Genomic DNA, 24,299 nt, shown 5'->3' with positions numbered 1-24,299 from the left:
ATTTAAATCAGTCAAGGGGTCTGAATACTTTCAGAATGCACTGTATTTACAATAACCGTTGCTAGATAAGTGGCTAAATTAGGGCTGGGAATTGCCAGGAACCTCCCTATACGATATTACTTCGGTATCGATACGTATTGCGATTCTTCTATATGTATTGCGATTTGATGTTCCAAACATATTGCTCACTATATGTCTGCTGCAGAGGGACCAGAGAGCCATGAGAAAGCAAATGTTGTAGATAAGTGCTCAAAACATGTTGGCTCACTATTTTAAAAAGATGGACAAAAAGCTATGTGATGAGAAGTACAGCCGACTAGCACTAGCTAACGTTAACTACCTAGCAAATCGATACTCAGTCACAGTATCAATATAAAATTGGCAAAATTATATCACGATACCCTATACATTTTTTGACGCATTACTACATAAATTGTGAACATTTAAGAACTCTGGGTTGGACTGTCATTTTGCAACCACGCTTCATGTAATGTGTAGACATGTTTATGTGTGAATGTTAATTGTTAAGCTGCCAAGTGTTAAACGGTAAACACTAAACTCCAGTAAAAGTGTAACAAAAACCTCTTAAGTGACTAAAGTACAATGGATACCCATGACGTAAGAACTGCTTAAAAATCGGTTTTAACTGTGGGAACTGCATTTGGTTGTTTGTTTAAATGATATGATTACTTTGTTAGTGTCTTCTTTACATTGAAATGTGTCTTACAAATGGTTTCCCGTTGGTGTAACATTGTGGTTATTATGAGATAAGACTTGAGTAACTAACATTCTTCCAATAAAAAAAGTAATACATTCAACAAACAAGATGTTTCTCTAGTTAAGTTTAAAACTTTATTTTTTGGTCATTGTAGTTTAAAGTATTTTTTTTGTATTTTCCATATTTTTTATTATTATTATTCATAATTCGCTATAAGAGAGAGGAAAGGGGAAGGGTGGGTTGATACCGGGTTAAAGTAAAAATCCAATCTCCTCTTTTATGCCGTTCTGTTCAATCCTCCTTTTTGCAACACTCAACGAATTCTAAGTGTTTGTATTTCTTCTGTCCATTCGCCCAATATCAAGGAACTTAAACTATAAAGGAGTCAGTCTCAAAGCGATTTGATGTTGTCAAACGTTGTGTCCTTCGCTCGTTTGGCGTCCATGTCTTTTCTCTCCACTATGATGATCTCACGTGGTCGTGTCTTTAAAATGGATGGAGCTGGAAGAGAGAACGGGACGAAGGTTTGGATTGGGTGCGGCTTCTGTTGGCGCTGCTTATCATCATCATCCTCAGTTGGGCTATAACCGAGGCTTTAGCGACGATGAAGCTGAGAAGTGTAGCTGACCAATGAGGTCTTGCCGCTTCTCCCTGCAAGCCCATCACTGTGTCACGTGATTGCGTCACTTCTTGGTTGGGTGTGGTCATGTCCAGAGGGCGAGGGGGGTGGACCGTTCCAGAGAGACAGTTCTTTTGGGAGGGGAGAACAAAGGAGCTCAGTTTCCAGGAAGGTGGAAGGGAGAGGGGTGCGTCTGTACCTGCATCGCTGTGGGAGAAAAAACAGAGGGAAGAATTGAGTATCGATTAACACAATATTACTATGGACCAAAAAATAAGATGAGTAGTGGTGTTTCAGTTCAAAGGGCACCATTCACCTATTTGATATTTATCGAGGATGTAATAGTACCTTTAGACAAAATATTACAAAAGTACTTTGACTAGTCATCACAAAACACATTAGAAACCAGCATTTATAACTACAGTTTTTAGGAAAGTTCTATATAAACGGCCAACATATATGCGAAGAAGTCCAGATACTGCTTCTCCAATAGAAATCCCAGATCACGCTTTTAGGTGATGTCATGGCAGCGAAACTCATGCGCAAAAACACATCATGGAGTCCAACAGAGTCGCGCCGAACTGCGCATGTGCAAACCCGTCAAACGAAAAGGCACTTATTCGCTATAGTTTTTGACAAATGTAAACGTGTCAGTTTAACTTTCACAAGGTTATAGTAATGACATGTTCAGCTACTTAAGACATTGAATCAGGGGTGAAAGTAGATTTAATTTCTTACTGGTACGAGACACGCAAGCTCGCTTAATTACATATCGAATCCCTATTAATTTCATATATGGTCTTTCTATAAATAAATGGGGCCAATGTGTCACATTAGGATAAACATTTCAAAATGTTTTGAAACAAAAATAAAAAAGGATTTTCATGCAGTTCCACATGTGTACTTAGAGGAATATATAAAAGTGAATATATTCAAATTAGCCCATAACTCTACCTATACAACAACATAGGCCTAGGACTATACATCCTTTAACTTTAAGCAGGGTCATACAGACATTGGCAAGTCAAATTCAAGAACTTTCAGGGACTTTTTCAAGAAATGAATTGTCATTTTCAAGGACCTCAATGTTATATAATTGTGCATTCGGAAAGTATTCAGACCCCTTGACTTCTCCCACATTTTGTTACGTTACAGCCTAATAATGACAAAGCAAAAATGGAAATATTGCATTTACATAAGTACTCCTTTACATAAACCCTTTACTTTGTTGAAGCACCTTTGGCAGTGATTATAGCCTCGCGTCTTCTTGGGTATGACGCTACAAGCTTTGCACATCTGCATTTATGGAGTTTCTCCCATTCTTCTCTGCAGATCCTCTCAAGCTCTGTCAGGTTGGATGAGGAGTGTCGCTGCACTGGCTGGGCCACTAAAGAACATTCAGAGACTTGTCCCAAAGCTACTCCTGCATTGTCTTGGCTGTGTGCTTAGGTTTGTCAAGAGTGCAAAGCTGTCATCGAGGTTACTTTGAAGAATCTCAAATATATTTTCATTTGTTGAACACTTTTTTGGTTACTACATGATTCCATATGTGCTATTTCATAGTTTTGATGTCTTCACTATTATTCTACAATGTAGAAAATAGTCAAAATAAAGAAAAACCCTTGAATGAGTAGGTGTGTCCAAACTTTTGAATGGTACTGTCTGCCTATTGTAATGACATTCAGCGATTGTATAATTGAATTGCATCCACTGTTTTCCGCGCACGTCTCGATCTCGGCCACTCATCTCTGCCTTGGGAAAATGTACGTGTTCTCGTCGAACCACAACACAAGTTGGAGCGTATACCACCCGGTTTCAAGTTAATTCACTCATATTTCATGCGGCTGACATGCGGTAATGTAAAATAATGATGTAATAGCCTAGTTTTCTTGGTATTTTGTATTAATTGTGATCGGCTCACGTTTTACCGATACAGCGTAGCCCCACTATTTATTTTGCAGGGACACCGGACCGGCGTACTTTTACCCACGCATTGAATCAAATCTAGGTTGTGCCTTTAGATTTAGAGAAACTTAACAACTAAGGATGAATTTTTCACTTCTACCATTGACTTCCAAAACCCCGGTCTTTTGGCACTGCGGAAATGTCGCACCCCCTAGTATAACACTCTGGTCCCCTTCTCTGCAGTAATACAAGCTTAGGGAACCTTCATACCTTGTGGATGTCCTATGTAGAAGTGTTGGTGGGCCCCTTGCTGGAGGCCGTGTTGGGGGTGCTGCGAGACTTGTCCAAGGCCGTGCTGGGGGGGCGGGGCCTGGAGCATCACTACCTGCGGGTGGCCGTGTTGGCCCTGGTGGTGGGGTCCCTGCATGGCCCCTTGGACGTGAGCCTACGGAGAGGGACCAGGGACATACAGTATGCAGAAACATACATCAAATGTGTCACACAAAATACAGTGGGGCAAAAAAGTATTTAGTCAGCCACCAATTGTGCAAGTTCTCCCACTTAAAAAGATGAGAGAGGCCTGTAATTTTCATCATAGGTACACTTCAACTATGACAGACAAAATGAGATAAAAAATCCAGAAAATCACATTGTAGGATTTTTTATGAATTTATTTGCAAATTATGGTGGAAAATAAGTATTTGGTCAATAACAAAAGTTTATCTCAATACTTTGTTATATACCCTTTGTTGGCAATGACAGAGGTCAAACGTTTTCTGTAAGTCTTCACAAGGTTTTCACACACTGTTGCTGGTATTTTGGCCCATTCCTCCATGCAGATCTCCTCTAGAGCAGTGATGTTTTGGGGCTGTTGCTGGGCAACACGGACTTTCAACTCCCTCCAAAGATTTTCTATGGGGTTGAGATCTGGAGACTGGCTAGGCCACTCCAGGACCTTGAAATGCTTCTTACGAAGCCACTCCTTCGTTGCCCGGGCAGTGTGTTTGGGATCATTGTCATGCTGAAAGACCCAGCCACGTTTCATCTTCAATGCCCTTGCTGATGGAAGGAGGTTTTCACTCAAAATCTCACGATACATGGCCCCATTCATTCTTTCCTTTACACGGATCAGTCGTCCTGGTCCCTTTGCAGAAAAACAGCCCCAAAGCATGATGTTTCCACCCCCATGCTTCACAGTAGGTATGGTGTTCTTTGGATGCAACTCAGCATTCTTTGTCCTCCAAACACGACGAGTTGAGTTTTTACCAAAAAGTTCTATTTTGGTTTCATCTGACCATATGACATTCTCCCAATCTTCTTCTGGATCATCCAAATGCTCTCTAGCAAACTTCAGACGGGCCTGGACATGTACTGGCTTAAGCAGGGGGACACGTCTGGCACTGCAGGATTTGAGTCCCTGGCGGCGTAGTGTGTTACTGATGGTAGGCTTTGTTACTTTGGTCCCAGCTCTCTGCAGGTCATTCACTAGGTCCCCCCGTGTGGTTCTGGGATTTTTGCTCACCGTTCTTGTGATCATTTTGACCCCGCGGGGTGAGATCTTGCGTGGAGCCCCAGATCGAGGGAGATTATCAGTGGTCTTGTATGTCTTCCATTTCCTAATAATTGCTCCCACAGTTGATTTCTTCAAACCAAGCTGCTTACCTATTGCAGATTCAGTCTTCCCAGCCTGGTGCAGGTCTACAATTTTGTTTCTGGTGTCCTTTGACAGCTCTTTGGTCTTGGCCATAGTGGAGTTTGGCGTGTGACTGTTTGAGGTTGTGGACAGGTGTCTTTTATACTGATAACAAGTTCAAACAGGTGCCATTAATACAGGTAACGAGTGGAGGACAGAGGAGCCTCTTAAAGAAGAAGTTACAGGTCTGTGAGAGCCAGAAATCTTGCTTGTTTGTAGGTCTCATTTTGTCTGTCATAGTTGAAGTGTACCTATGATGAAAATTACAGGCCTCTCTCATCTTTTTAAGTGGGAGAACTTGCACAATTGGTGGCTGACTAAATACTTTTTTGCCCCACTGTATATAAAACACAGGTAAAAAGACATGATCTGCCTAAATATAAACATTAGGACATTGTGTTCATTCTTACAATCACTCTAAATTCCATATTGCTTGGACATAGAAATTGATGGACAGTTATGCTTTTTCATTTTAGACTAATCCAAAGCAATTTACAGGAGCAATTAGGGTTGAGTGCCTTGCTCAAGGACACAGAGACAAACGTTTTACCTAGTCGGCTCGGGGATTTGAACCAGCGACCTTTTGATTACTGGACCAACGCTCTTAACCACTAGGCTACCTGCCACCCATTTTGGATGGAATTGAGTCATTTTTTTTCACTCCTTCCAAAAGTTATTTACTTTAAAAATCTGGCATTAGATAATACATTTTTGACAGCTTCGAATAGATATGCAACACAGAAAATGAAGGATATCTGGTTGTGGGTTAGCCAATTTCAATTATGAAAGAATAAAGGATGCTGTCCGAAAAGTGAGGAATTCCTGATAAAATCAACAACATTATTATCTCTGGTTACAGTCATAACCAGGGTTATATAAAAAACAATTACTGAAATATGGAGTTTTCCAAAGGCACATTTAAATGTCATGTTGCAAAATGTAACTCCAGCAGTGTAAATGTACCTGTGTTATCTGCCCCAGACCGGGGTACGTGTGCGTGATTCCCTGGTGGCCATGCAGGCTGTAGCCCTGAAGGGGGAACGAGCCCTGGGGCGTTGTTTGTCCGGGGGGCATATTAGGGGGGGTGGGGACTGAGAGCGGCCCGGAGTGATATAGAGACTGGAGTCCCGACTGGGCAGAGATGGAGAAGGAAATCATTAGCATAGGATAAACTCAGACTCAGCAATACGACGTGACCACGAGTAGTAGTGTGAAACAAAGACATTGCAGATAGCTGTGTGACGACAACAGTCGAGAAGATTCATCTCTTGCTTCACGCTCTTTGTACTGAAAGTCAGCCCACTTGTCCCATCGCTGTCTGAGTATACCTTTAACACGGACCTTCAAAATGCCCAACAACGCTGTATGTCGATTTAAAAAAAACTTGGCCAAGACAAAAAGGGGTATGTTCTAGAACTGGTATGCGTTCCGGAGAGGGATGGTGAGATTTGAAGCTGGGATGAGGGGTGTTGGTCTTACCTGTCCAGGGCTGGGGGCATGCTGCTGAGGGGGGGGCTGGTTACACGTAGGGGTGCTGGAGGGCCGGGGCTGGTGCACTGCACCCTGGTGATGGGAGAACAACTGTGGGGCTAGAGGGGCGAGAAAGAGAGAGCTGAAGACACTTTCCATTATACATTTCCCAAAACAATGATCCAGTAGCCTGGTACAAGATCTGCTTGTGCTGCATACACAACTCCTATGGTCGTTGGTTGGCTATACAGCACAAACAGCAAACAGATATTGGATTAGGCTACCCCCAAAACAATGATCCAGTCTAAATCCAGGATCCAACCAGTTTTGGACTCACCATAGATACCCTGCTGTGGCACCAGAGGCACCTCACCTTGGCCGGGGAACTGGGGGCCCCCTGGAGGGCCCATGGCCTGGGGGTGACTCCCTCCCTGGCCCAACATCCTCGCACCGCCCTGCAGCATGGAGTACATCGGCTGGGGAAGGGAGAGCGGGTGAGATACATGGAGAAAGACAGAGACATTGTTTTCAGTATCTGACCGCTACAGTTATGATGACCAAAACTGGATAACCACTAAGGCAAAGGGAGGCGGTTCGATTCAAAACTCTGGGGATAGGAAATTGAGGTCTGACCCCCCCACAGTACAGCCATAGACACGGACAAACACACACCTTCCCACCCACACTCACCCACTTCTCCACACACCTTCCCACCCACTGACCTGTCCAGGGTAAGGCGTCATGGCCTGGATGACCTGCTGCTGGCTGTACTGCAGGTAGGGCTGGGGGTAGGGCGACGGCACCAGGGGGGCTCCGGCTGCAGACGCCGCCGCCTGTAGCATGGCCTGCGGCGGGCCCGAGTTGCCATGGTCCGAGCGGGGGGCCCCCAACCCTAAGCCTGGGGGAGACCAAAACATGACTGCATAACAACGTTGACAGGGAGGGGAACTCGCTCAGTCACATAGACCACACTGCCCAAAATGACGCACTAGTAGATATGAACATGCTTTAAAAGAACAATAAAGAACTTACGATTTAAACTTCGGAACAAGGATAAATTCACTACTAGTTTTGCCCGACATTCAACTTTACTATAGAACTACAACAGTTTGCCATGCATTAGTAGATAAAAAAGTTAGAATACAAAGAAGTAGTAATAATACTATGTATTCGTAAGGTAAGTAAGATATAAATATGTATTTTTCTTTTTTTACCTTAATTTAACTAGCCAGTTAAGAACAAATTTTTATTTACAATGACGGCCTACCCCGGCCTCCCCTAACCCAGACAACACGGTGCCAATTGTGCGCCACCCTATGGGACTCCCGATCACGTCCGGTTGTGATACAACCCGGGATCAAACCAGGGTCTGCAGTGACGCCCCTAGCACTGAGATGCAGTGCCTTAGACTGCTGCGCCTCTCAGGAGCGCCTGTTTGTACTGTCTTGCCAACTCAGCTTGATACTGACCATAGTAGTTGGCCAGACAGCACAAACAGATCTGGGACCAGGCTAGAGTATGTCAAGGTGTAAACAATGCATGCACACTGGTTGTGCAGAGCGCGCATACCTTTGACTCGGGGGTATTTCCCCTGGCAGACTGTAGACATGGTATACTGGTACATATGTGGAGGCTGGAGGGAAACAGAAGCCAGGAGACAAGAGGTCAACACAAAGCTACAAGCCGCATTGGCTTTTCAATGAGGGGATTTAGGCAATTTTAACATGAACTCGTACTAGATCCTAAAATGCGCTCAAACAATAGCGTAACACTGTATATAGTCACACACTACATCACCACTACTTGCCTTAGTGGTTATCCAGTTTTGGTCATTGACTATAATTATTATATATTATTATTATTATATTATTATTCAGGGCTCGAAACACCCAGTTTATAATCAAGTATAATATTACCAATAATCCCAAAGCCTCACATTCATACAAACAGGGGGAGCAGTATTTGATGGGGAAACGGAATGTCCCACAGCATGCAGTCAATTCAATCACAGTGTCATAAGTGTTTTGTGTGTGCGGGTTACCTGTACAGTTGGGATCTGTGTGTGCGTTACCTGTACAGAGTGGATCTGGGAGATGTAGGAGAGGTAGGGGGCGTTGTAGATGGGACCCTGGCTGCCTGGGTGCTGCAGCACCATCGCAGGGCTGGGAGGGGGTGGCCGGGGGGGCGTGGGTGAAGGGTTGGGCTTCGTCTGCAGACACAGAGGGAAGGGGAAGAACCATTTATATCAGTTTGGTAAGTAGATGTCTAGGCAGTGTTTGGTACACTCCAGGGTGAACTCTCCCCTAGATACAGATAAGACCAGCTTCCCCTCCCCCAATCTAGGGATGGGCACGGTTATTTGAATATTCGATGTCTCCCCAAAATGAATGACATTATATGAATATTGAAATTATTTCAAATGCCCATCCCTACCCCAATCCTAAATCATTAGTGGGGAAAATTTAAAACGGACACAAAAATAAGTATCTATGAGCAACTTTACCCTACACCAGGGATGGGCAAATATTATTTATTTATTTTTTAAATTGGGAACTCAGGGTCTCAACTTACGGTTGAGAGCTAGAATAGTAGAATACACACGGTGCAAATGTTTTTCTGTTTATTTTTGTGCAACAGCAATCTCTTATGTCAGACAGCTAGGTTTCCATCCAATTTGCAACAGATTTTCATGCAAAGTTTAAAATCTGCATAAAATAATATGCGCATTTTCCCACCAGAGATGTGTTTCCATCAAACTGACTTATTGCGGATAAAAGTATGTGCGTGATGACGTTGTGCACATAAAAATAATGTTTGCGGTTAAATTCCCCATGTACCGAATGAAAAATACAAGTTAAATGGTTTCCATCGCATTTTCAACTCTGATAGTTTTGTCACAAAAACTGTTACGTTATATAGCAAATGTGCTCACTCTGGTCTTGGTACGTGTGCTCTAGCCAACAGCTCGCAGATACAGTGCAGGTAGGCAACTAACAGCGCCGTGAAAAAGTATTTGCCCCCTTTCTGATTTTCTATATTTTTGCATATTTTTGACACGGAATGTTATCAGATCTTCAACCAAAACCTAATATGCAGTGTTAGGTTTCCACCAGACATAAAAATGGACCCATCTCGTCCAAAAAGTTGACTCAAGTTTGCCGAAAGCACCTGGATGATCATCAAGACTCTTGGAAGAATGTTCTATGGACAGATGAGTCAAAAGTATAACTTTTTGGATGGCATGGGTCCCATTATGGCTGGTGAAAACCAACCACTGCATTCCACAGTAAGAACCTCATACCAACGGTCAAGCATGGTGGTGGTAGTGAGATGGTTTGGGGATGCTTTGCTGCCTCAGGACCTGGGACGACATGCCTTAATAGACGGAACCATGATTTCTTCTCTGTATCAGAGAATTCTACAGGAGAATGTCAGGCCATCCGTCTGTGCGCTGAAGCTGAAGTGCAGCTGGATCATGCAGCAAGACAATGATCCAAAACACACAATCAAGTCTACATAAAAATGGTTAAAAAACAACAAATTTGAAGTTTTGGAATGGCCTAGTCATAGTCCAGACCTAATCCCAATTGAGATATTGTGTCAAACGAGCAGTTCATGCTTGAAAACCCACAAATGTCGCCGAGTTAAAGCAGTTCTGCATGCCATAGTGGGCCAAAATTCCTCCACAGCGATATGAGACTGATCAACAACTAAAGGAAGCATTTGGTTGGAGTCATTGCAGCTAAAGGTGGTACAACCAGTTAATGAGTGTAAGGGTGCAATTACTTTTTCACACAGGGGAATTGAATGTTGCATAAATTTGTTAAATAAATAAATGAAGTATCCATTTTTTTTGTTATTTGTAAACTCAGGTTCCCTTTATCTAATATTAGGTTCTGGTTGAAGATCTGATAATATTCAGTATAAAAAAATATTCAAAACTAGAGAAAATTAGAAAGGGAGAAAATACTTTTTCACAGGACTGTACATTATGAGATTATTATGGATAAGAGTGATATTCTTTTTATTTGTCAAACGGCAGCGAAGCATCGATCAATAAGACCCTAGATATTTTGTCACAGAAATAAGACCCTAGATATTTTATTGGAAAGAAACATCAAGCTCATCACATGCAATTTCACCACCCTGTGAAGTTCATCATAACTTATTTCATCTGTAGCCTAATAAACTGCATGGTTTTCCAAGTCGTAGTGGGAGAATCACACAACATATCATCGCGTGACTTCAATATGGCGGTTATTATATCAATACTTGCGCATAAAAGGCATTTCCACCACAATCTCACATAATTCATTTTACTGACACAAAAAAAGAGCCCACCAGGTCGAACAAACAAATTGTCTGTCTGCATTTATCAAATTGTACCGGCATGTCCTTTTTCCATCAGACTGGCCTTGACTTTTTTCATGCATCAGGTAAATCATCCACATGAAATGGTTAGATAGAAACCTGGTTAGACACTAAAAAAATGCTAAACACTCAAACATTTCAAAATCAAAATTTCACTTAGGGCTCTCAAAAAAACTCTTGACTGCATGTGTGGGTACGCGGACCCGCGAGCCACTGCGGCCCCTCATAATGAGTTTTTGTGGCCTTCCCCCCCGATCAAAGTTGCCCATCCCTGCCCTACACCATTTCGTGCGTAGACCTCTAGACATCGTTTGGTGCGTAGACGTCTAGCCATCGTTTGGTACATAGGCGCGTCTAGACAGTGTTTTGTGGTATAGATACAGTAGATAGATAGCAGACGCTTTTAACCAAAGCCGACTTACAGTCATGATGTGTGCAAGCGTCATACTCTACCAACTGAGCCACACGTCAAGACAAAGTCATTGTTTGGTTAGTAGACATCGACATTTTAGATCCTAATCATTTTGCTCTTCTTGACACCTTGCTTACCAGAGTGAGCGCGATTTTGTTTGGGTTGAACTCTTTGGCGTTGGGATTCAGAGTTGACTTCCTGACTTGACTGAGAGAGTGAGAGAGAGGACACTGTTAGTACTGTATACACAATGATATCCACTGCTCTGTAACCAAATCCATCTATAAACCAGAAAGTAGTGCTGAGCGATGTGCTTTTTGAGGTAGGTTCGGTTTCGATTATTAAACAAAATAATCCCGGTTTTCGATTTAGGTTTCGATTATTTTAAACATTAACTGCATGTATTATGTGAGTTGAATGCTTTAACAGAATGAAACAATTATTAAAAATCCCATGGTGGTAGTGACTGCCCATAACTGCTTCAATAAAATATTTCACATTTCTATAGAGCTGCTGTCTATGTATACTTATGACTGCTAAATACCAACTATCAATCACTTAGATGATGTATCTTCAGGTAGAGATACCTCGTGGAGCAACTGCTCTTTATCCCTCTCGATCGCAAGTCTTATTTCTCTTCTCTCCATTTCAGTGTCTGGACAAGTAGACGTGCAATTGATTATGGTCATTGGCTAAACTACGTAGAATTGTGGCCTGTTGGGAACTACAACTCCCTACTACATTGCACAGTTTGGGCTTGATCTGATTCATCTCTAGAGAAACTGCATGTTGAGCTCACAGAAGAAAAAAAACGAACAAAATGGAATTCTAATAATTGAACCGATGTTGGTCAATTAGTCGTTTTAAAAAATGAAAAATAACTGACATTTTGGTTAATCACTCAGCACTACCAGAAAGAAATCCCCTTTCAGTCTTCAGCAAAACTCACTCAATCACACCCTCCACTCGCTCTGCCTTCTGTCTGGACTCCTCACTTCCTGGGGTCCTGGCTGACTGGGATTGTCCTGCCGATTGCCTGTCTGAAATGGGGCTGGCGGTGGAGGCGGCTGCGCTGGAACTGGGTTCCTTGGCGGGGTCCCCTGAGGGGGAAGCGGAGGGCTGGGAAGTACTTTGGGGGGCGAGGGTCTGTTTGGAGTCTGAGGAGGCGGGGCTGGGGTACGAGGGAAAGGGCTTGGCCGTGTCAGAGGGAGATACCGCTGCAGCACTGGAGCCACATCCGCTGGGCTGAAGTTGAGGAGAATCACATCAAATCAATCTTTATTTATACAGCCAATTCATACAAAGCAAGTGCAACCCAATGCACTCTATGCTAAAAAGAAAGAAACAAGAGGGAAATAAAATTACAAGGAGTATGAAACTTTAGTAAGGGGTGCTAGACCGCTTGCATTTCTCAAAGCACATTTCCAAGTTAATTTACAAACACATGCTTAAAAGGGTTTAACAGTAGAAATGGGTTATAAACTATAAATGTAATTTATTTCTGACTACTTATGTGAATAAACTCAGCAAAAAAGGAAACGTCCTCTCACTGTCTCACTGTCACTTTCAGCAAACTTAACATATTTGTATGAACATAACATGATTTAACAACTGAGATGTGTTCCACAGACATGTGACTAACAGAAATGTAATAATGTGTCCCTGAACAAAGGGGGGGTCAAAATCAAAAGGAACAGTCAGTATCTGGTGTGGCCACCAGCTGCATTAAGTACTGCAGTGCATCTCCTCCTCATGGACTGCACCAGATTTGCCAGTTACTGCTGGGAGATGTTAACCCACTCTTCCACCAAGGCACCTGCAAGTTCCCAGACATTTCTGGGGGGAATGGCCCTAGCCCTCACCCTCCGATCCAACAGGTCCAGACGTGCTCAATGGGATTGAGATCCAGGCTCTTCGCTGGCCATGGCAGAACACTGACATTCCTGTCTTGCAGAAAATCACACACAGAATGAGCAGTATGGCTGGTGGCATTGTCATGCTGGAGGGTGATGTCAGGATGAACCTGCAGGAAGGGTACCACATGAGGGAGGAGGATGTCTTCCCTGTAACGCACAGTGTTGAGATTGCCTGCAATGACAACAAGCTCAGTCCGATGATGCTATGACACACCGCCCCAGACCATGACGGACCCTCCACCTCCAAATCGATCCCGCTCCAGAGTACAGGCCTCGGTGTAATGGTCATTCCTTCGACGATAAACGCGAATCCGTCCATCACCCCTGGTGAGAAAAACCACGACTCGTCAGTGAAGAGCACTTTTTGCCAGTCCTGTCTGGTCCAGCGACGGTGGGCTTGTGCCCATAGGCAACGTTGTTGCCGGTGATGTCTGGTGAGGACCTGCCTTACAACAAGCCTACAAGCCCTCAGTCCAGCCTCTCTCAGCCTATTGCGGACAGTCTGAGCACTGATGGAGGGATTGTGCGTTCCTGGTGTAACTCGGGCAGTTGTTGTTGCTATCCTGTACCTGTCCCGCAGGTGTGATGTTCGGATGTACCGATCCTGTGCAGGTGTTGTTACACGTGGTCTGCCACTGCGTGGACGATCAGCTGTCCGTCCTGTAGCGCTGTCTTAGGCATTTCACAGTACGGACATTGCAATTTATTGCCCTGGCCACATCTGCAGTCCTCATGCCTCCTTACAGCATGCCTAAGGCACGTTCATGCAGATGAGCAGGGACCCTCCTGGGCATCTTTCTTTTGGTGTTTTTCAGAGTCAGTAGAAAAGCCTCTTTAGTGTCCTAGTTTTCATAACTGTGACCTTAATTGCCTACCATCTGTAAGCTGTTAGTGTCTTAACGACTGTTCCACAGGTGCATGTTCGTTAATTGTTCATGGTTCATTGAACAAGCATGGGAAACAGTGTTTAAACCCTTTACAATGATCTGTGAAGTTATTTGGATTTTTATGAATTATCTTTGAAAGACAGGGTCCTGAAAACGGGACGTTTTTTATCTGTCCAACTTGGTCCTGCTTCTTGGAATACCACCAGCCCAGGACTTGACAGAACAATTATTTTCATCAAGAGAATTTAGACTCAGAGGTAATTGCAGATTTCTCGTTCACACATGGCTAAGGAGCAGCGACAGAAGTCTTACCCTGAATTCTTTGCCGAATTTCCGCAGCTCTTCAATTTGTGACCTTTGCTGAATGGAGGGAGCTGAGAGGAAACGGGGAGAGAAAGGATACAAAAAAGTTCTCAAGCAGGAGACAATGTGTTTTTGGCTGCACTTTTCTTTCAGACAGCACCTTATGGCAAACAAATGCTTTTCTACAGGAATACTCTTCTCATCTACGACAACAGCTAATTGACACACTAACATGCACACACTTTTTGAGGTGAGACACCACAACAGCAAACAGTTAAAAATAGGGTGTGGCCACTAGCCATCCTACCGACCAGAATATCTGCTGTCATTTTCTGTTCATTTCCCAAAGGTGTCTACATGCTGAATCAGAGCAAACTGTCACCGTTCATCGACACCCAGCAGGTGCTTTAACCATTCGTTGTCGAGGTGTGTCTGACCTTTAATACACACAAACTCCCTCCCACAAACACACATTTCACAGACACACACACCTTTACTCTTGCCATCTTCCGTGTTGCCTGGACTCTCTGCTGATCGTTCTTTGGCAGCCATACAGAGAATCTCGTTCACTGTAGAACAGACAGACAGAATGAAAGACAGAGATAGAAGAAAAAAAACACACAGGGGACCAATTAGCCACTGGAAAACCCCAACCACTTGAACAGATTCCCACAAAACACCTGTCTGGTTCTTATACAGGTGACCCTGTCCTGACGACAGTTGGGGCCCTTTTCATTACTTAATATAGACTCAATAAGCAAAGAGAAAAAAAATGGAGACCGGACGTGGAAGATGTAGTAGTGCTTTCAGCCAAATGTATGAAAGTTTGTTTTATAAATACTTATTATCATGAGCAATTTCATTGTTGTCACCACTACTCAACTACCACAACCTGTCTCTACTTGTTTAAAAATATAGTTTGTTGATTGTTGTCATTGTTCGTACCATCGATGGGGAAGAGCGGGGCGAGGCCTGATGTTATCTGGGCGGGCATGGAGACAGATGACGTGTCCAGGTACTGCACTGGGTCCTGCGAGACAGATTTCGGGGAGCGGGAGGCTGAGGGAGGACAAGACAGAACAGAGGTCAGAATGAAAGACAATGAGTCGTTATAAATGGTTAGCATTTCTGGTTGTGTCTGAAATGGCACACTGTTCCCTTTAAAGTGCACCACTTTGTGCTCTGGCACCCTATTACCTATATAAGGCCAAAAGTGGTGCACTATATACAGTTGAAGTCAGAACTTTACATACACCTTAGCCAAATACATTTAAACTCAGTTTCACAATTCCTGACATTTAATCCTAGTAAAAAAATCCATGTCTTAGGTCAGTTAGGATCACCACTTTATTTTAAGAATGTGAAATGTCAGAATAATAGTAGAGAAAATTATTTATTTCAGCTTTTATTTCTTTCATCACATTCCCAGTGGGTCAGAAGTTTACATACACTCAGTTAGTGTTTGGTAGCATTGCCTTTAAATTGTTTAACTTGGGTCAAACGTTTCAGGTAGACTTCCACAAGCTTCCCACAATAAACTGGGTGAATTCTGGCCCATTCCTCCTGACAGAGCTGGCGTAACTGAGTCAGGTTTGTAGTTCTCCTTGCTTGCACACGCTTTTTCAGTTCTGCCCACAAGTTTTCTATAGGGTGGAGGTCAGGGCTTTGTGATGGCCACTCCAATACCTTGACTTTGTGGTCCTTAAGCCATTTTTCCACAACTTTGGACGTATGCTTGGGGTCAATTTTGAAGACCCATTTGCGACCAAGCTTGAACTTCCTGACTGATGTCTTGAGATGTTGCTTCAATATATCCACATAATTTTTCTCCCTCATGATGCCATCTATTTTGTGAAGTGCACCAGTCCCTCCTGCAGCAAAGCACCCCCACAACAACATGATGCTGCCACCCCTGTGCTTCACGGTTGGGATGGTGTTCTTCGGATTGCAAGCCTCCCCCTTTTTCCTCCAAACATAATGATGGTCATTATGGCCAAACAGTTCCATTTTTGTCTCATCAGACCAGAGGACATTTCTCCAAAAAGTACGATCTTTGTCCCCATGTGCAGTTGCAAACCGTAGTCTGGCTTTTTTATGGCAGTTTTGGAGCAGTGGCTTCTTCCTTGCTGAGCGGCCTTTCAGGTTATGTCGATATAGGACTCGTTTTACTGTGGATATAGATACTTTTGTACCTGTTTCCTCCAGCATCTTCGCAAAGTCCTTTGCTGTTGTTCTGAGATTGATTTGCACTTTTCGCACCAAAGTACGTTCTTCTCAGGAGACAGAACGTGTCTCCTTCCTGAGCGGTATGATGGCTGCGTGGTCCCATGGTGTTTATACTTGCGTACTATTGTTTGTACAGATGAACATGGTACCTTCAGGCATTTGGAAATTGTTCCCAAGGATGAACCTGACTTGTGGAGGTCTACAATTTTTTTTTCTGTGTCATGCACAAAGTAGATGTCCTAACCGACTTGCCAAAACTCTAGTTTGTTAACAAGAACTTTGTGGAGTGGTTGAAAAACACGTTTTAATGATTCCAACCTAAGTGTATGTAAACTTCCGACTTCAAATGTATATAAGGAATAATGTGCCATATGAGATGCATATGAAATGTGAGTTAGTAGTTTACTAACCAACATCTACCCTTAGTAGCAATTCTCATTGGATTCATTGGACTTAAGTCTATGATGAGGCAGAATGTCTGTGTCTTGAGTTCTGGAGTGCGTCTTGAACAAGTGTGTAGACAAAGTGTGAGATAAAAGGCATAGTTGTATGTTAACCTGTGGACTGGGTGTGTGAGTTAGGTGTCCGGACCGGTCGGTTTGACTGGGCGGGTCTCTGTAATTTGGGAGACATTCTGGAAGACACTGAGGCAGGGAGAAAGAAGAGAGGAGGTTCAATTTCCCGACAATCAACTGGCAATATATTATTGTAAGCGTCACCTATTACTTCCAAGACACAGTGCAAAGTTAAGAAATAAGGCCCGATGAGGACACAGCCCTTAGCCGTGGTATATTGGCCATATCACAAACCCCCGAGGTGCCTTATTGCTATTATAAACTGGTTACCAACGCAATTAGAGCAGTAAAAATAAATGTTTTGTCATACCCGTGGTATACGGTCTAATATACCACGGTTGTCAGCCAATCAGCATTCGGGGCTCGAACCACCCAGTCTATAAAAACAAATAATTCATGACTGCCATGTACACTTTCTGGAGTAACAAATCCACGTAGACACACCGATATCCCATTACAACACAGATAACTGCCCGAACACACACAAACACACACACTAATAACTTCACTCACCTCCGTTGACGGGCCTACCAGTGTCCGACAGAGACAGCGAGTTGGAATGGGGGGTGGGGGGACTAGCTGAAGAGGGGGTGGCGTTGGCCGAGGCCGGACCCCCGGGGGAGGTAGGGGCGTAGGGGCTGGCAGTGCCAGGGCTGACCTGGGAGTGGTGGGGGGAGTAACCTCGGCCAGAGAGGGGGCTGCTGCACTCCGAAGAGGGGGGAGGGGGCTGGGGGCCACCAGTGGCCAAGGGCAGGTGAGGTTTGGGGGAGGAAGAGGAGGGAGGGGCTGAGCGGTAGCCGGCGCTTATGCGGTTGTGACCTTGGGGTCCGCCACTTCCTCCTCCAGGGCCTCGCTCCGCCCGCTCGCGTTCTCCTCGCATGCTGCCCCCCGACACGCCCATCTCCCTAGCTCGCTGGGGTAACGGAATGTATTTGCTTTCCCTGAAAGAGAGAGAGATAAACAGAAAGAAAGAATGAGGGGGGGAGGGTACTGTAGATCATGCTTTCCCCAATCCATCCACTGCTGCCAAAGACTTTCAGCATGATGAGGGGATCAGTTTGAGCAAGGTGAGGGGCAGAATTACTCATCTTGATCACATAATGAGCAGTTAATTGGGATGTCAGTTGATTTGTAGATCAGCCATTCTACTCAGTCCGACTGAAATGTGGTCAATCTCAAATACACAAACCACTTAGCAGTAGCCAATAGTGACACCCCCCCACACACTAGCCAAAGGCTACATTCCAATTTTCCACCCTTCTCCCCAAGTGTGGACTTTTTTACTCACCATCATGTATTTAAAAACATGAAATCATTGGCTAGAAAGAGTTAATTTCCACCATTGTTGAATCCATGAAGTGCACACTTCTGGAAAAGGGTGGAGAATTGTGACATAGCCAAAGAATACAGCCTGACCGGAGCACTCACCTGCTGACTATGCTGGGGCTGTCGCAGCCTTTCTCCCTCTCCCTGGGGCTTTCCCCCCCCCGCTCGCCACCGCGCACCACTGCGCTGTACTTGTCCTCCTCGCTCTTGCCCTCCTCGTTCTCCAACGAGACGCGATGACGGTACTGGGGGCTGGACTCGATCTCACTAGCCATGCGGGCGGCACGCGCCTCCCGCTGCCGGAAGCCCTCCGTGCTGCCCCTCTCCAGATGGACCCTGAGGGACAGGGAGGGAGATGGAGAGAGAAAAGGATAGAGAGATGGTGAAGATCAACACTATGCATAGATACATACCTACAAACAATCATGTATGAAGATCAGATCTGGGTTCAAATACTTTTGTGTTTACTTGAGTCTGCTTGGAGTGCCAGATGGGCGAGAATTGCAGTTTTGGGACTCCTCTATTGGATTATTAAGCCAGGCATGCTCAAACAGGAACAGATTAAGTATTTGAAATTATCTTTCAAGTATTTCAAACCCAGCTCTGATGGAGATTCAGGGGCATAATTCTTTCAAAAGGATGTCCTTTCGCTTAGACTCTGTTTAGGCCTTGAAGACGTATTGTTTTTTTGTGTTGACATGGGAGGTGGACTTACGTGTACATTGAGAGGCTGGAGTCGTAGGTAGACTCGACGCCGAAGTTCACCTTGTTGTAACGAAACATTTCGTTGGCATCCCAACCGTTGGACTGAGAGAGGGCGAGAAAACTTTGTGTAAGTTGCCAAAGCCTGTGGCGGTAAGCTCCAGGTTGTGTGTGTCAATGGAGGCTCCTCAGAGGAGGAAAGGGAGGACCATCCTCCTCAGTGAATTTCATAAAAATTTAAATAGTGAAACTATACTAAATATATTCACATCGCCAAATAATTAATTATAACACACTGTTTTGCAATGAAGGTCTACAGTAACCTCAACAGAACTCTCTGGGGTAGCACCATGGTGTAGCTGGAGGACAACTAGTTTCCGTCCTCCTCTGGGTAAACTGACTTCAATACAAAACCTAGGAGGCTCATGGTTCTCACTCCCTTCCATAAACTTACACAATAATTATGACAACTTCCAGAGAATGTCCTCCAACCTATCAGAGCTCTTGCAGCATGAACTAACATCTTGTCTACCCAACCAAAGTAATCGAGAATGAATCTAGTACTGAAAGAGTTATCTACAGGTAGCTAGAACTGCAGAGCATAAAATGTGGTGGGTAGTTGACTAAAAGAGAAAGACAATAGTTGAACAGTTTTAAACAAATTAATTTCTTCAAAAATGGAGAGAGCTAGCTATATTTCATTGTATTTTTTTATTTTTACTTTCACTTGTTTAGGTAGCGAAGGCAGCTAGCTAGTCTACTCAAATACCTAGCTCAAACAGAGAGGGATACTATGAAAGCTAGCTGGCTATCTAACACTGGAACGCTTCCAAATCAAGGTAAACTTTTGGTTTTACAAATGTATTGCCACCGGGGCCTGCCGGTGTAACTGCTAAACTGCTTGCTGTACTGCATGATTGTAGCGGGTTTACTAACACGTTAGTTATAGTAGCTATGTTGACAACGATGTAGACAGTGTGTAGCGTTTATGGTATGAAGTTTTGGCTTGGGAAGGTTCTCTCACCTGGTCACAGATAGCTGTTGTGGAATGAAATTCACAAGCGAAGGGAAAAGGTGAGAGGAGGAGACCGCATAGATGCGAGAAGGAATTATACAATGAGTAAAGTGATCATGCAGTTTGTATAAGGCAGCTATGAAAGTGAACTGTGTTTGCGGGTGATCAGGGGTGTATTCATTCCGCTGATTGTGTTGAAAAATGTTTCTTAAACGGAACGGGGATAAACATACCTGAATTTATCCAATAGAAACTTTCATTTTCAACTGTTGGACTAATGATTACACCCTAGATCAGCTAGATGGAGGCAAGAGTTTGCAAGGCGGTAGAGGGCAGGTCCCAACAGAGATCATTGGGGCGCTGTCTGCATTTTTCATGCTGCGGGCTGGAGCGGGCAGACAGACGACTCTGGGCAAAAAATATTTTTGTTGTCCCTCCGATTATGTGGAAACTGTCATTTTTCTGCTTTGTATGCATTAAAGCAAATTTACGCTTGATCCGTAAATGTGGTCGCAATTGTCGGAGCCTCCGGGGGCATGCAGAGGCCAAATCAAACTCGGTACCGCATCACCGTGCGCCTCTCAAATTGTGAAACAATGCAGAGGGCTCCTTATATCTCTGCATTGACATGATTGGTTGACGGTAGGTGGAGGCGGTACATCTTGTATAAACACAAACTCACTTCCTTGACAACTTCCTACACAATAGCTCTGCTCCGCTAAGCGCAAGAAGTATGTGTCAGGAGTTCACCTAGGGGTCATGATTGGGGCTGTACAAAATGATTGATGTATTAGAATAATTGAATGTTTATGTTGTATTAATAGAAGGGGAGGGGTTATAAGACCCCTCCCTCCTTACGTTTATAGGGTCCTAGACTACAGATTAACAATATATATACATTATGAGGTTTTAATATTGTTCCACAGTTGTTTTCTAGTTCTCTTTCTGCCTCTTATAAAGAGACCCCTCTGATAAATGTGTGACTGAGACAGAACTCTGCAGGGGAGTGTAGGAGATAAGACTAGTCAGACATTCCACTATAAATCAATTTAGACATTTACTGGTAAGTTTTTAGATAACACCAAAAGCCTTGTTTATATAGCTGTGTAGGTAGGCATAGTTTTGGTCACGAGTAAAAGATAATGACGTAGGCAGCGACATCACTAGGGCTGGACTTCGGGTTTAAAAAAATAACATGGGACCTTTTCTTTGATGCAGAACTTACTCGGAAACATGCGTGCTATGTTCCTGATTGTCAACATCGGTCTGCAATTGCATTAATAAAGGTTTTGAATGATTTAATTAAAGATATTGTCATAATGCTAATTTCACCAATGAACCAATGATTGACAAGAAACAAGGAAACGAACCCCAACATATGAACCCCTGAAGTCTGGAGGCTGCACCTCAGTAAATGCTGTACGGCCACTTCAGATGTTGGATGACCATGCAGAGCCCTTTAGCCTACCTATTGTATTAAAAGCACATCTTTTTTTCATTATTCACACACTCAGAATTCACTGCTTCAACTTCAGTAGCCTACCTCTTCTCTCCTAGTTGGGCGTGCGAGTTCATGGGTGGAGAATCACGTGGCAGTTCATTTCATATCAAGGTAACTTAAATATGATTAGACTGTAGTTTACTACAGTGTCAGTAAATAAATACTGATAATGGAAAGAAATGGCGCTCAACCAACGTGAGTCGAGGTGTAATCAGAAAATATAATAATTGAAAATGAAAAGGCACGACGTGCCTATAGGTCAGGCTATAATGGTGAGCGAGCACTGCAACTTTTTCATTTTCAATAAGTATTGATTACCCATTTATTTGTCTCTGCCTGCAAATCGGCCTCCTAAAAGGTAGCCTATATTCTATATGCAAAATGTAGCAAGTGTCGCGGTCATCATTCTTGCTACTTCAAGTTCAGTAGCCATATGTGCGAGGTCCGGTGCGCGTGTGGTTTTAAATAAATAGAGTAGGCTATAGCTTATGTGTGGATGTAGAAGCACTGGGCAGATATCTTTATAATAAAATGTACAGTTGAAGTCGGAAGTTTACATACACTTAGGTTGGAGTCATTAAAACTTGTTTTTCAACCACTCCACAAATTTCTTGTCATTTAACAAACTATAGTTTTGGCAAGTCGGTTAGGACATCTACTTTGTGTTCGACAAGTAATCTTTCCAACAATTGTTTACAGACAGATTATTTCACTTATAATTCACTGTATAACAATTTCAGTGGGTCAGAAGTTCACATACACTAAGTTGACTGTGCCTTTAAACAGCTCGGAAAATTTCAGAAAATGATGTCATGGCTTTAGAAGCTTCTGATAGGCTAATTGACATAATTTGAGTCAATTGGAGGTGTACCTGTGGACGTATTTCAAGGCCTACCTTCAAACTCAGTGCCTCTTTGCTTGACATCATGGGAAAATCAAAAGAAATCAGCCAAGACCTCAGAAAAAAAAATGTGGACCTCCACAAGTCTGGTTCATCCTTGGGAACAATTTCCAAACGCCTGAAGGTACCACGTTCATCTGTACAAACAATAGTATGCAAGTATAAACACCATGGGACCACACAGCCGTTATACCGCTCAGGAAGGAGATGCGTTCATACTTTGGTGCGAAAAGTGCAAATCAATCTCAGAACAACAGCAAAGGACCTTGTGAAGATGCTGGAGGAAACAGGTACAAAAGTATCTATATCCACAGTAAAACGAGTCCTATATCGACATATCCTGAAAGGCTGATCAGCAAGGAAGAAGCCACTGCTCCAAAACTGCCATAAAAAAGCCAGACTACGGTTTGCAACTGCACATGGGGACAAAGATTGTACTTTTTGGAGAAATGTCCTCTGGTCTGATGAAACAAAAATAGAGCTGTTTGGCCATAATGACCATCGTTATGTTGTGAGGAAAAAGGGGGAGGCTTGCAAGTCGAAGAACACCATCCCAACCGTGAAGCACGGGGGTGGCAGCATCATGTTGGTGGTGATCCTAACTGACCACAGCTCACTGGTCACCATAGCAGCACCCACCCGTAGCACGCGCTCCAGCAGGTATATTTCACCTGTCACCCCCAAAGCCAATTCCTTCTTTGGCTGCCTTTCCTTCCAGTTCTCTGCTGCCAATGACTGGAACGAACTGCAAAAATCACTGAAGCTGGAGACTCATATCTCCCTCACTAACTTGAAGCACCAGCTGTCAGAGCAGCTCACATATCACTGCACCTGTACATAGCCCATCTGTAAAAAGCCCATCCAACTACCCCATCCCCAGTGTTTTTTTTTCTCCTTTGCATCCCATTATCTCTACTTGGCACATTCATCTTCTGCACATCTATCACTCCAGTCTCTATCACTCAAGTGTTTAATTGCTAAATTGTAACTTTTTTCTATTGTGTTATTGACTATATGTTTTGTTTATTCCATGTGTAACTCTGTGTTGTTTGTGTCGCACTGCTTTGCTTTATCTTGGCCAGGCCGCAGTTGTAAATGAGAACTTGTTCTCAACTAGCCTACCTGGTTAAATTAAGGTTAAATAAAAAAAATAAAAAATAAGACCGGGAATTTGTACTAGGATTAAATGTCTGGAATTGTGAAAAACTGAGTTTAAATGAATTTGGCTAAGGTGTATGTAAACTTCCAACTTCAACTGTACTTCTTATATATGATTAGGCTATAGTTTACTACATTGCCTAGAAATAAATACGAATCACCCATATTTCTCTGTCATAAAAATCTTCCCACTACGAAAAGGTAGGCTATAAAAATAGCTCAAGAGAAAGGGCAAGTCTCTCCAACTATGCTCTCTTTAACTACATTTAGCATATTGGCTGATATAGCCCAGTAATACAGATAGCCTAATATAAATGGGCCACGTGAAAATCTCTAGTAAGTTAACCTATTTCTTAAGTTATTTTTGTGCATTTGATATTGCCTATGGGGCGCAAAATTGCTGGGACCATGGCGGGCAAGTGAGCTGCGTCACATAGGCCTAAAATAATATCACTGTTTGGGACCAGTTCTTGTGGTAGCGGGTGGAAGTCGGAATGAAAGGCAGCAGGTGCGGGCGGGGTGTGGTATGAAAAGCTGCGGGTGTTGGCGGGAGCAGGATGAAGATAACAGTCCCATGCAGACCTCTACAAGGCAGTATTGA

At 43.5% G+C, this 24,299-nt stretch overlaps 1 protein-coding gene across 1 annotated transcript in view; it reads right to left on the bottom strand.

Annotated features, from left to right (window-relative positions):
* Window positions 1-942: 942 nt before the first annotated feature.
* LOC120045811 (ataxin-2-like protein) overlaps window positions 943-24,299 on the bottom strand; it is a 50,011-nt gene continuing 26,654 nt past the window's right edge. The window contains exons 6-22 of the mRNA XM_038990746.1: window positions 19,137-19,228; window positions 18,524-18,757; window positions 17,609-18,036; window positions 17,078-17,164; window positions 15,240-15,353; window positions 14,786-14,863; window positions 14,304-14,365; window positions 12,138-12,433; window positions 11,326-11,395; window positions 8,477-8,614; window positions 7,975-8,038; window positions 7,128-7,303; window positions 6,743-6,881; window positions 6,411-6,524; window positions 5,899-6,071; window positions 3,513-3,687; window positions 943-1,544 (exon numbers count right to left, since the gene is read on the bottom strand). Coding sequence (XP_038846674.1) covers window positions 1,495-1,544; window positions 3,513-3,687; window positions 5,899-6,071; window positions 6,411-6,524; window positions 6,743-6,881; window positions 7,128-7,303; window positions 7,975-8,038; window positions 8,477-8,614; window positions 11,326-11,395; window positions 12,138-12,433; window positions 14,304-14,365; window positions 14,786-14,863; window positions 15,240-15,353; window positions 17,078-17,164; window positions 17,609-18,036; window positions 18,524-18,757; window positions 19,137-19,228 — 2,490 coding nt within the window. The 3' untranslated portion in view covers window positions 943-1,494. The remainder of the gene's footprint in view (window positions 1,545-3,512; window positions 3,688-5,898; window positions 6,072-6,410; window positions 6,525-6,742; window positions 6,882-7,127; window positions 7,304-7,974; window positions 8,039-8,476; window positions 8,615-11,325; window positions 11,396-12,137; window positions 12,434-14,303; window positions 14,366-14,785; window positions 14,864-15,239; window positions 15,354-17,077; window positions 17,165-17,608; window positions 18,037-18,523; window positions 18,758-19,136; window positions 19,229-24,299) is intronic.

The sequence above is a fragment of the Salvelinus namaycush genome, chromosome 4, assembly GCF_016432855.1.
Source record: "Salvelinus namaycush isolate Seneca chromosome 4, SaNama_1.0, whole genome shotgun sequence".
NCBI classification, from domain to species: Eukaryota; Metazoa; Chordata; class Actinopteri; order Salmoniformes; family Salmonidae; genus Salvelinus; species Salvelinus namaycush.
The sequence above is the reverse complement of the archived record's forward strand: the minus strand, read 5'-3'. Positions and strand labels throughout refer to the sequence as shown.